The following is a 13,880-nucleotide window of genomic DNA, read 5'->3' as shown; positions in this document are numbered from 1 at the left end:
AGAACTTAAGGACATCACACACACCCATGCCCGAGGCAGGATTCGAACCTGCGACCGCAGCAGCAGCGCGGCTCCGGACTGGAGCGCCTAGAACCGCACGGCCACCGCGGCCGGCCGCAAAAATCTCCTCAGTAACAAAGTCCCCTTCAACACTCCTTTTCTACTACTGGCTGTATATGTCGGTTCCATTTGACTTTTCTCGTGGGAATATCCCCCTCCCACTACTGAACGTAAAAAGAGCAAGAAGGACTGATCGTGTAATCGGGTATACTCTGTACGTGAAGAGATTTGCGGGTCTGTTGACTGACCTGCTGCGTGAAGGCGGGGCTGGGCCGCTTCATGTAGGGCCGGGAGTAGGGCACGGCCTTCTCCTTGGGGTAGTTGGTGTGGTCGGTCCACGACTTGGAGCGGTGCGAGCCGCCGCCCGGCGCCGGCCGCACGCCCTGCGGCTGGTCTCGCTCCGCGGACCCCGGCCACGACGGGAACTTCTCGTGGCCCGCGCCCACGCGCACGCCCTTCAGGCTGCTCGCGTCCCGCACCGGGGGCGCCGGCGCCGGCGCCACCTGCCGGCACACCAAACAAACCACACCTCCAACAAGGCCCTCCAGTCCATTTTACGTCAAACACACACACACACACACACACACACACACTAAAATAGTGAATGTACACCATCTGATCAAAAGTAGCCGAACACCTGTCTGTGGACATTAATATGTGGTGCGCTCACCCTTCTCCTTCATGACGGCTTGAACTTTGCTGGAGACAGTTCAATGAGGTGCCTGAATGTCTGTGGAGGAATGTCAGCCCATTCTTCCTCAATCGCTGAAAGCAGAGAAAGTAGCGATGTTGGACGCTGGAGTCTGGAGCGAATTCGACGTTCTAATTCATTCCAAAGATGTTCCGGTGGGTTCAGGTAGGGACTCTGGGCAGTAGCGTCCATTGCATCACAGATACTTCTTTGTGACAGGGTCCATTGTCACAGGGATACAAATGAACATCGTCTCCTAACTGTTCCTCTGCTGCACGCACAAAACTGCTGTAAAAAGTGTTCATATCCTTCCGCATTTAGCGTTTTATTAAGTGCAGAAAGGGGACCACTCCCTAACGACGAAAACACTCCCCTTAGTGTCCGCCTGCTTAGCTGGGTGGTAACGTTCTCGCCTCCCACGCGAGCTGGCACGGGTTCGATTCCCAGCCGGGTTGGAGCTTTTCTCCGCTCGGTGACTGGGCGTCGTGTTGTCCTCATCATCATTTCATCCTCATCACCGGCGCGCAAGTCGCCCAGTGTGGCGTCAACTGACGTAAGACTTGCACTTGGCGGCCGAACTTCCCCAGATGGGCCTCCCGGCTAACGATGCTATACGCTCATTTCATTTCATTTCATTTCCGTTTCAGTCACATCACCAACAGTCCACTTCAGCAGCTTTGGAAGAATATGAAATGTGCCTGATGGATCCAATGACCAGTTGACGTTCGAAATCACTGAGCTCTGCTGACCGGCCCCCTCTACTGCCACTGCTTCTAACGACACACTAGGCCTACTCTCCGCCTCCTTTTATAGTGACGGTTCTGCCTCGCTGACGAGTGGTCAGTACTGTATTACACCGGTGTCTGAATACTTTCGCTCAGTTAGTGTATGAAACAAGTAACTTAATAGTGTCTGTGTATAAGTGAATGGAAAATTACACCATGGATGACCAAAAGCGGGCAACCTCGAGGCCATATGGAGTCGCACGAAGCTGATCTTCCTCAGTGTAGACGTATGACAGAACCGGCAACAGAGCAAGTGGTACAAGCTTTGTGTTTCATGGAAGGCCTGCCCGTGACAACTGGAAATCTTCATATTAGGACATTACACCTGGATCTTCCGACAACAGAAAATAGGCGACTGAGGGAACGCCAGGTACTGCACTTCTCTTGGGAGATTTTCAGCCTATGAGGCCAATGAGCACTGTTTACTGGCTGTGCTTTCCACATTTCCATTCTGGCTTTGGATGAAGTCGTTTGCAACATGTTGGTGGTTTTCACGGAACTTTTACTGGACCTCAGTCTCTGGACGGCTGTTTTGTGATCATGCAATGCATGTATGGACTTCGTGGTCAGTTTTGTTCCGTCTGGGCGACCAATACATGCCAGACGCTGTACCTTGGCAAGCAGTGTACGTCGCAGACTTCCATCTGATACAGCACATCCATTAAGAACTTTGTACCTCTTGTTGAGAGCCTTGTCAAATTCTTTGGCATGGATAGACCTGTACCAGAGAGGGCACACATATTCTGCGTAGTTCTCAAAGTTTGAGGGTGTTGGCCCCGTGTACTGATGATTATCTTCCTTAGCTTGTTATTTCTGATGTGCACTTTCAGCCTTGTGTTATGGCAATGCTGCACGAAAGTATCCTCTTGCGTAGGTACGAGATTTTCCAGATATTTTGCAGCCGAAGTCTGAAAATAAATAATTTCGTTGACTGGAAGCGAAATCTCGTATTAATTTTAAATATATCTGAACAAGATTTATCTTGTAGAATTATACGCACTTTTGTTATCCAGAACAATCGTTCAGAATATAAAGTTTTAATTATTATGTGAGGAGATTTATTAGGGGGTAAATCCTGTGTATTTTATTATTTGCATGAAGTATTCTGCCTGGTCTCCGAGCCGTTCCAAGAGATTTGGAGACGTACTTGGAATCTTGAAGGGCAAAGTAGTCAAAGGCAGCAAAGAGTTTTTGCACCAACCACGCAGTCAAGGAATACCAATGACCAGAAGTTTATATCAGTAATGAATATATCGAAAAAGCGTTTGATATTCGCTACCCAGAAGGTCTACTGTAACTAGGTAGCTATCATTTGATAAGTGTAGTATTTAAAGACGCAACAAAAGCCTTAAAAGATCCGAGTTCCCAAGTGCTGGTTTTTAAGTACAAATTAAGTTATTCTACAGATAAGAATAATATTTAACAAGTCGCGGGTTCACAGACTACTTCGAGCTGAAGATCACAACGAGGTTACTTATAATGTACACGAACCCTTCAACTCTCCGAAGACTGAGGGTGTTCCCTGGAGAATAGTATTAGCTACCGGTTGATACTTTCACTCTTGAGACATCATAATTCCTTTTGTAATAGAAACTACTAACATCTTCACTCGCGTATTGTACCATGTCCATTACAACTACCTCAAAAAATATCCATGACCTTCGTTACAAGTTCATTTTGACTCAGTGAGATATGAAGTACACTGGGTAAAAATTTTTCGTAAATCTTGCCACTGGAATTAAATAACTACCAGCCGGGGTAGTTATATTTTATACAAACTGTAAATGTTAGTACTGTGGCTCTTCCTATACCTTTACAAAACGTTTGGTAAATGATCTAAGAGAGAGGCTATGCAAATAGCCAAAGATTCTGCTTCTTTCGATCACAGATGGAACTTGTGAGTAATTGTGTGTAGGCCGTTGTCTGCTACTGAACGAGTTGAGTTTCACACTGCAAACGCCCAAAATATGACTTGATAGTTAAGAAACACCAGGTTTTGAGTACTACCGACGCCTGCAGCTTGACTAGTGCCCCAGTGTGTTAGCACTCGGCGGCTGTCGTGAATGAACCCGGCGTTCGAGCGCGCGGCGGGCGGCGGGCGGCGGCTCGCTTCCGTAATGAGCCGGGTGTTTGTTTTCCTAATGGACGAGTGCGCTCCGTGTGGACACACGAGGCGGGCACACACGCCCGGCGCCAGCCAGGGCTTCTCACATTCCTGCTATCTGCAACAGCGAGATAGCGTCCTGTCCTCTAGCAGCAGCGGAGGTTGCCCTTCCAGGAAAACTGCACCGTACGTGGCTGTGTTCACTTACACAAACGTTGTCTAGATGAGAAGGGCACTCCATTCGATGACTAACGCAAAAGTTATGATCTCCCTATAATTTCTCGAAAGTCACGAGTCTCTGACGTAATTTAAGCAGAACAGGACGGAGCAACATATCAACAGAAACTATACTCAGCAACATAGGAGCAAGTTTTCAGATTCGTAAACTCTACTGCAGCCTACATCCTTCTGAATCTGCTTAGTGTATTCATCTCTTGGTCTCCCTCTACGATTTTTACCCTCCACGCTGCCCTCCAATACTAAATTGGTGATTCCTCGATGTCTCACAACATGTCCTACCAACCGATCCCTTATTCTAGTCAAGTTGTGCCACATGCTCCTCTTCTCCCCAATCCTATTCAATATCTCCTCATTAGCTATGTGATCTACCCATCTAATATTCAGCATTCTTCTGTAGCACCACATTTCGAAAGTTTCTATTCTCTTCTTGTCTAAACTATTTATCGTCCATGTTTCACTTCCATACATGGCTACACTCCACACAAACACTTTCAAAAACGACTTCCTGACATTTAAATCTATACTCGATGTTAACAAATTTTTCTTCTTCAGAAACGCTTTCCTTGCCATTGCCAGTCTACATTTTATATCCTCTCTACTTTGACCATCATCAGTTATTTTGCTCACCAAATAGCAAAACTCTTTTACAACTTTAAGTGTCTCATTTCCTAATCTAATTCCCTCAGCATCACCCGACTTAATTCGACTACATTCCATTATCCTCGTTTTGCTTTTGTTGATGTTCATCTTACACCCTCCTATCAAGACACTGTCCGTTCCGTTCAACTGCTCTTCCAAGTCCTTTGCTGCCTCTTACAGAATTACAATGTCATCGGCGAATCTCAAAGTTTTTATTTCTTCTCCATGGATTTTAATACCTACTCCGAACTTTTCTTTTGTTTCCTTTACTGCTTGCTCAATATACAGATTGAATAACATCGGGGATAGGCTACAACCCTGTCTGACTCCCTTCCCAACCACTGCTTCCCTTTCATGCCCCACGACTCTTATAACTGCCATCTGGTTTCTGTACAAATTGTAAATAGCCTTTCGCTCCCTGTATTTTACACCTGTCACCTTCAGAATTTGAAAGAGAGTATTCCAATCAACATTGTCTAAAGCTTTCTCTAAGTCTACAAATGCTAGAAACGTAGGATTACCTTTCCTTAATCTTTCTTCTAAGATAAGTCGTAGTGTCAGTGTTGCCTCACGTGTTCCAACATTTCTACGGAATCCAAACTGATCTTCCCCGAGGTCGGATTCTATCAGTTTTTCCATTCGTCTGTAAAGAATTCGTGTTAGTATTTTGCAGCTGTGACTTATTAAACTGATAGTTCGGTAATTTTCACATCTGTCAACGCCTGCTTTCTTTGGGATTGGAATTATTATATTCTTCTTGAAGTCTGAGGGTATTTCGCCTGTCTCATACATCCTGCTCACCAGATGGTAGAGTTCTGTCAGGACTGGCTCTCCCAAGGCTGTCAGTAGTTCTAATGGAATGTTGTCTACTCCTGGGGCCTTGTTTCGACTCAGGTCTTTCAGTGCTCTGTCAAACTCTTCACGCAGTATCATATCTCCCATTTCATCTTCATCTACATCCTCTTCCATTTCATAATATTGTCCTCAAGTACATCGCCCTTGTATAGACCCACTATATACTCCTCCCACCTTTCTACTTTCCCTTCTTTGCTTAGAAATGGGTTTCCAGCAAAGCTCTTGATATTGATGCAAGTGGTTCTCCTTTCTCCAAAGGTCTCTTTAATTTTCCTGTAGGCAGTATCTATCTTACCCCTATTGAGATAAGCCTCTACAGCCTTACATTTGTCCTCTAGCAATCCCTGCTTAGCCATTTTGCACTGCCTGTCGATATCTTTTTTGAGACGTTTGTATTCCTTTTTGTCTGCTTCATTTAATGCATTTTTATATTTTCTCCTTTAATCAATTAAATTCAATATTTCTTCTGTTACCCAAGGGTTTCTACTAGCCCTCGTCTTTTTACCTATTTGATCCTCTGCTGCCTTCACTATTTCATCCCTCAAAGCTACCCATTCTTCTTCTACTGTACTTCTTTCCCCCATTCATGTCAATTGTTCCCTTATGCTCTCCCTGAAACTCTGTACAACCTCTGGTTGCACTTTCTTAGTAGGGGAAAAGGTTCAAAATGGTTCAAATGGCTCTGAGCACTATGGGACTTAACATCTGAGGTCATCAGTCCCCTAGAACTTAGAACTACTTAAACCTAACTAACCTAAGGGCATCACACACATCCATGCCCGAGGCAGGATTCGAACCTGCGACCGTTGTAACCATTTTATGAATTGGACTTTGAACAGCACTCTCGCTTCATTATCTACATCCACAGAAATACTCCGCAAGCCATTGTACAAGGTATGACGGAGCGTACGACGTAATAATATCAGTAATTTTTTTTTCAAGTTTATTTGAGTGTTGAGCGAGTCTATATGCCTATCTGTACTAGCCCTAATTTTTCTTACGTTACTGTCATGCCACCCCGCCTCCCCCTACAGGTGGTACACAGTGGGGTGGGGGGTATAATGATCGCATAGTCTTTGTCGATGTTCTCTAAATTTACCAAACAGAGTTGTCTTTCCTCCAAGCATGCCCATTCAGTTCTCCGAGGATTTCTGTTCTACTTTATGTAGGCTACACCGATCTGTTACGATCCTATGTATAGCATGACGTTTCTGAATCTGACCGATTGTGTAGTCATGCTTACGTGGCAAGGATGAAATCACTGCAACAGTATTCTAGAATTGGTCGCATTGGCGTCTTCGACACGACTGATTTTGAACGTGCACTGCACCTACCTAGAGACCTACCAACAACAATTAAGTCTTGCACTCACCTTTTATAACACTGATTTTACATGATCGTCCAATTTCATAGCGCTCATCACCATTACTCCTAAATACGTTGCAACGTGTGCAAGTTGTTAACCACTGATTTTGTAATCAGATACCAAACTGGTCGTTTTCTCTGTGATTATATTACTCCAAGTAAAGGGCTTTGCACGTGTTCAGAGAGATCGAGAAATGATTGAATAATTATTGCTTACAAAAATGTGGAAGACTGTACGTTCTACACATTATAATTACCACAATACTAACGGCCTTGTCTCTTTGAATACACCGGTGTCCGTCAGGTCACCGAAGTTATGCAACATCGGGCGTGGGTAACCTCCTGGGCACGCCACGTGCTGCTCACTGATTTGCCTTTGCCTTTACGGGAAAGGAAAGGCTGAGTTGTAACGTAAAGTATCTGACAACCAGATTTTGCGCCAAAGTCCGGGATTAAATTCCAAACCTCTTCGCAGTGTCTCATGAAGTGAGCGTATGTGGTTCTGTTCATGGTGATCGGACGTTGGATGGCTTGGCGACCCCCTTGGTGCTACTCGAGCGGGCTATGTGGCGGTACCAGATTTCACACTCTCTCTTCTCACATCACCACCACCCAAAACAAACACGACACGACACCACACACATTACACTCACAGAAGACACTTATTATCAGCCGACCGTTGTGGCCGAGCGGTTCTAGGCGCGTCAGTCCGGAACCGCGCTGGGGCTACGGTCGCAGGTTCGAATCCTGCCTCAGGCATGGCTGTCTGTGATGTCCTTAGGTTAGTTAGGTTTAAGTAGTTCTAAATCTAGGGGACTGATGACCTCAGATGTTAAGTTCCATAGCGCTCAGAGCCATTTGAACTTATTATCAGCTATACTTAAACACAAAAAATCACACTTCGCGATGGAGAGGTGTCATTCATTGTGCGCGAAGGACAGAAAAACCTTTCCAATTAGGCAGCTGAACCTGCCCTTTGGATCTCCCAGCCAACAAGGCCATACATCTTTGCTGTTTACTTTTTTATCACGATGAAATAAAGGAGTATGGATTGAGGTAACATAAATACGATGAACAGACGAACAGTTTCAATGTGAGACATACCAACGACTTAGGGCAGCGGGCTTTTAATTTCCCGGTCAACAGCTACGAAGCAGAAAATTGTGTTACATCGTTATAAAAGGCTTACAGTCTGAACTCTCTGTTTATAGAGCGTAAATAAGCTATGTCATGTCTGATGAGAACGGCGTGCATATAAAGAAAGAAAGAAGGAACACGTATCCTGGTTTACACTAACGTCGAAAGAACATCTGCTTGACGCTAAGTTAAGAGAGACGAAGTGCTTGGAGTGTCAGCAAACAGGCCGTCCAAACAAATGGAAGTCGCACTGAGCGGTTGATGTTACTGGCGGAACTGCTGCTGACGAATCTCTCTTTCCGAGCGTTTTCCCAGCTTTTACAGGGGCTCCTGTATTCAATATTTGCCAAATTTATTTTAACTACGTGGCCCGATGCCCCTTCTGCCACCACAGTTAACTTTAAAGGACAGAAATCGCGTACGTCTTCTGCCTTTTTCCTGAAGAGGACCCAATAAGCCGAAAAATAGTTTGAAATAAACAAAAATCAGTAGTACAAAAACAATGTACTTAATATTCAATCTTAAAAACGTGTAAACGTTGTCCTATTTTATATTTTTGTGCATAGTATATTCGGAGGTGGACATTGGAGACCAGCCCAGCATTTGCCTAAACGGGCATGGAAAACCGCACAAAACCGCATTTATGAATCTGTACATATTGTTAAGTATGTTGAAAGCGCGCGATACGGTTATCTAAGTAGCTGTTGGAGAAATAGATCAGTTTCTTACATGAGACACGAGGAAAAGATGGGCGGTCATAAGCGAGCACAACCGACAGTAATGAATCCACGCATCAAACAGGGCAATAGGAACCTGGCTGCATGTGGAGGTTGCGAAAGAACTCACCAAAAAGTAACATAAAGAAAAACTTATGAAGACGAAGACGCTGAGAACAGCTAATGAAGCAAATGTTGTCGTGCAGATAACGTTCGCGTTGTTTATTGATGATCTTTTCCACTTTAGTTCCACTAATAAAACATTAAAGAAGATGATCTCGAATAAGTCCCAAGACGGAGTGTTTTTTCTTCGAGCGCACAATCGTAGGACGTAGGTTCAATGTAAGGTATTGTTTCGTTTGTAATGGATCATCCACGTTGTGCGTGTTTCAAACGACGAGCTATGGCGTCAAACATTAATGAGAATTGATTTTTAGCGCTAAGGCGTGGTCCAAGGGTGACTACAGGTCGTTTGTACACGCAGTGGATCAATACCAGTAGGAGAAACGCGCGAACAATGGTCATGCCGGCTGAGGCAGGAGACTCCGCCAATACTTGGGATACCAAAGGTTCGTTTTTTTTATTTCTGTTACTCTCTTAATCTTCTCCCTTCCGCTAATTGCTGTTGAAAAGCCGAAGGCCCACTCGAGTTCCCTTGATGACTGTACGACACAAAGCTTTACGCCTCGCTATGCTCCTCAACACCGAAATTGGACTGTTGACGACTGGAAACATGTTGCCTGGTCGGGCGAGTCTCGTTTCAAATTTTAAACAGCGGATGGACGTGTACGGGTAAGGAAACAAGCACATGAATGCTTGGACCCTGCATGCCAGCAAGGGACTATTTAAGCTATTGGAGGCTCTGTAATGGTGTGGGGAGTGTGCATTTGGAGTGATATGGGACCTCTAGATACGACTCTGACAGGTGACACGTACGTAAGCATGCTGCCTGATCGCCTGCATCCATTCATGTCCATTGTGCATTCCGACGGACTTACGCAATTCCAGCAGGACAATGCAACACCCCACACGTTCAGAATTGCTACAGAGTGGCTCCACGAACACTCTTCTGACGCCGGCCGGAGTGGCCGTGCGGTTCTAGGCGTTTCAGTTTGGAACCGCGTGACCGCTAAGGTCGCAAGTTCGAATCCTGCCTCGGCCATGGATGTGTGTGATGTCCTTAGGTTAGTTAGGTTTAAGTAGTTCTCAGTCTAGGGGACTGATGACCTCAGATGTTAAGTCCCATAGTGCTCAGAGCCATTTGAACCATTTTTGAACTCTTCTGACTTTAAACACTTCCGCTGGCCACCAAACTCCCCAGAAACGAACATTATGGAGCATATCTGGGATGCCATGCAACGTGCTGTTCACAAGAGATCTCCAATCCCTGGTACGCTTATGGATTTATGGACAACCCTGCAGGATTCATGGTGTCAGTTCCCTCCAGGGGGGGGGGGGGGGGATACACGAGATTAGGTGGGTGTCCAGTCCCTTTGGCTCTTTAGTGTAGGAGAGGTAACACGTGAGAACCCATGATTCCCGCGCCGTACCACTGTGCCGTCAGAGTTGCCTCAACTACTAGTTCATACCCGATGGCTCTCCACACCATGACGCCAGCAGCAACGCCCCTGTGCCTCTCCAAAGCATTGGAAGATTGGGACCTCTCCCAAGGTCGCTGCCATACTCGCCGAAAATGGTCATCCGGGGGTAGAAATGAGATTTATCGCTGAGCACACCGTGACGCTATTCCTCAACAGTCTATGCTTCCCGGTCGCGGCACCACTCCAGACGTACAGGCTTGTGTTGTGGTGTTAAAGCTGCCCTTCACGTGAGACCGTAGCTGCCTAGTCCATGACATATACTGCTGTAGGCAGTCTATTATTTGTTATCGAATGGCAAACTTCGACGTGAAAGAGTTACGATGTGTTTGTTGCACAATACGGCGATCCTAGTTTGCGGTCATCAGACGTGGTCGACCTGCCTTCAAGTTCCTATGGAGTACAAGATCGGGCCTCTTTCACACCCAAATGTCCGAAAATCTGCATATTGCACGACTCGACTAACTTGCCAATAGGAAACACACAATGAGGCCCCTTTTAAACAATTTCAGGTGCTGATAACGATGTCTCAGACGAGTACGCGTCATCTCCGTGTCCTTCACAATGATCATTCATCATCTGACGCTCTTCACGCTCCCTGTATACCTTAACAGGCCTGGTAAGAACACTAAAAATCAACAACGCTAATGCACTCTCGTCTCTAATCATTTACAAGACCGCTAATGGTGTGTACGTGTACGACGTTCCGTTGACATCCTACCATTTTTTCTGAGTGTTTCACTTTTTTTCCAGGCAGTGCGTACATCATCTCGTGGATAATTTGGGGAACTTCGTGGCGCTGTTCGTGGACTATGTTGTTTGTCTATAGGAAAGTTGCAACAACAAGAGACTGAAGCTAAATGCAGCGATAGCGGCAAAGAATCGATGGTTCATATAGGAACCGGCAGTTGATCCTGCACGCAATTACTTGTAACGTATTGCGCAAAATAGGCAGAGAGAAGCTTTACTGTTCGATTACAACATCGGTAGTAAATCACTGGCACCATTAACAACAGTAATATACATTGCAGGAACCGCCCGGAGCGACACAAAGAGAAAGGACTAGTTCTAGGAAACGCAACGGCCAGGCTGAAATTCATTTGAAAAGTCCCAAGGAAATGTAATTAACGCACGGACTACAGTCGTTGCATGAAGTGTTGCTCGTCAGACTGGGGTTCCTCTGGTACGATTAAGAGAGGAGATATAAGATTTAAAGAAGCAGCAAAACGTCTCGTCAAGGGTGCGATTAGTAAGCGCGGGAGCATTACAGAGGTAAGCTCGCCCCACAAAAAATTAGTCGCTCCTACAGAAATCATTACCAACCTCATTTAATACCGTGTAATGCCGCTCACCCGGACTTGATAACCGCCTGGATTCGGTTAGGCAGTGAGTCAACAAGGTTGTGCAGGTAGGTCGCACCCAGGTTAATGATGATGATGTTTGTTTTGTGGGGCGCTCAACTGCGTGGTTATCAGCACCCGTACAAAGTCCCAACCTTTGCTCAGTCCAAACTCGCCACATTCATGAATGATGATGAAATGATAAGGACATCACAAACACCCAGTCATCACGAGGCAGGTGAAAATCCCTGACCCCGCAGGGAATCGAACCCGGGACCCCGCGCTCGGGAAGCGAGAACGCGACCGCGAGACCACGAGCTGCGGCCTCGCATCCAAGTTAAGCCACTCGCTGAGGATTTGATCGCGCAGTCCCACCAAATTGCGGCGATGCTGATTTCGGAGTTTTACTCACTCTCCCAACATGTCCCATAGATTTTTTTGGGGTTCAAGTCAGATGACTTTGGTTCAAATGGTTCAAATGGCTCTGAGCGCTATGGGACTTAACTACTGAGGTCATCAGTCCCCTAGAACTTAGAACTACTTAAACCTAACTAACCTAAGGACATCACACACATCCATGCCCGAGGCAGGATTCGAACCTGCGACCGTAGCGGTCGCGCAGTTCCATACCGTAGTGCCTAGAACTGCTTGGCCACACAGGCCGGCAGAGCGGGCTCATTTCATCACACGTTACGACAGCTGTCATAAAGGTAACATGTGTTTTGGTAGCATGGGCGATTATTTATTTTGTATAAAATAGATTTACATTAAATTTTGTTATTATAACGGAATAAACCACAGCAAAACTTTAAGAAACATCAAATATTCCTTACGACGAGCCTACTGTGAGTAAAACAAGGATTAACGAATGGTGTAAGGCCTTTGAAGAAGGTTGGAAAGACACTGAAAATGACGTGCTCACTGAATGCCGTAACACGCCATCAGCCGGTAAATCGTGAAAAAAGTGAAAAAAAATGATTACGAATGATCGCCGAACCATAATCACAGGAGATGCTGATAAAGTTGTTACTCCAACTGTCTCATTGCAAGAAATTGTCTTGGCTGCTATAGGTATGAAACGTGTGGCAGCAAAACTTGTTATAAATTACTGAATCTCGAACTAAAACAGCTGTGAATACAAGTTGCTAAACAGTTGGTAGATGAAATCAGTAAGGACGGAGAGCTGCTGAAATGTGTTATAATGGGGTAGGAGTTTACAGATATGGAGTTGACACTTAAGTATAAGTCGCCGCAATGGATGCAATCTGGATCGCCAAGACCGAAAAATACTCGAGAAATATAGTCTAATGTGAAGGTTACGCTCATTGTGTTCTCCGATTTTAAGGGAATCTTGCCACAAGATGGAACAACCGGCAAGGAATACTGCTTGGAAGTTCAGTGGAGTCTGCATGAAGCAGCCCTTAAAAATAAAATAAAAAATCCCAGATTTACGGCAAAACAATTGTTGGTTTTTGCACAAAGATAATGCACATGCTCACACTTCGTTGCTTGTCGGTAATTTTTTGACAAAAACAGTACTGCAATGATGCTCAAACCTCGATATTCTACAAGACGGCTAGTTACTTTTTTCTGTTCCCAAAAATAAGAAAAACCTTTAGGGAACGTCGTTTTACAGCGTAGTTGAAATTAAAAATGCATTACCGAGAGAGCTGAAAGCTGAAAGACGAGTTCCAGAAATGTTCTGAGGATTAGAAAAAGCGCTGGTGTTAATGTATAATATCTAATGCTAGTTACATGGAAGGTGATAACATTGATGTAAACGAATAAATAAAATTATCTCCAAATAACAAAAACCTCCATTATTTTTAACACACCTGTTGCGTCTCGTAAAATGCCCACGATTTGAAAAATCAGGGAAATTGGAGCTCATCTTGAGACACCGACAGCCGTTCTCCTTAAGTACCTTCCAGCGAATAGGGCAGGATGTGGGGAACATGATACTGGTAGCAGCAGTACCCTCGCTTGCGGAGTACAGATATACAGGGTGTCCCAGAAATGTTGCGACGAAATTCGAGGGGTTGTAGAGCGTGTCTCGAGGAATAAACCGAGTATAGGAACCCGTGCGCAGCAACGCCATCCGATGACGCTGCAGAGTGCCGAAGTTATTGTTGGCGACGCCTGCGACAAGGCCACCCCTTCGGCAGCAGACGTGACTTTGTACACTGACGGACCGTTGGCGGAACGTCTCGCAATGTTGTTCGTTATCCAGTCACGGCTACTAATTGCCATTGCCATGAACAAGTGGTGAAGAAGATGGAGCTAGTTGCTGCATAGGCGGCCTTGTCGCATATGAGTGAGGTACTCTGTTACGGTTTCAGCCATAGGTTGG

The 13,880-nt window shown here is 45.4% G+C and overlaps 1 protein-coding gene across 1 annotated transcript in view; it reads right to left on the bottom strand.

Moving 5' to 3' along the window:
• LOC126481792 (uncharacterized) overlaps window positions 1–13,880 on the bottom strand; it is a 327,057-nt gene that overhangs the window by 217,147 nt on the left and 96,030 nt on the right. The window contains exon 9 of the mRNA XM_050105747.1: window positions 309–563. Coding sequence (XP_049961704.1) covers window positions 309–563 — 255 coding nt within the window. The remainder of the gene's footprint in view (window positions 1–308; window positions 564–13,880) is intronic.

The sequence above is a fragment of the Schistocerca serialis genome, chromosome 5, assembly GCF_023864345.2.
Source record: "Schistocerca serialis cubense isolate TAMUIC-IGC-003099 chromosome 5, iqSchSeri2.2, whole genome shotgun sequence".
In the NCBI taxonomy this organism is placed as follows: Eukaryota; Metazoa; Arthropoda; class Insecta; order Orthoptera; family Acrididae; genus Schistocerca; species Schistocerca serialis.
The sequence above is the reverse complement of the archived record's forward strand: the minus strand, read 5'-3'. Positions and strand labels throughout refer to the sequence as shown.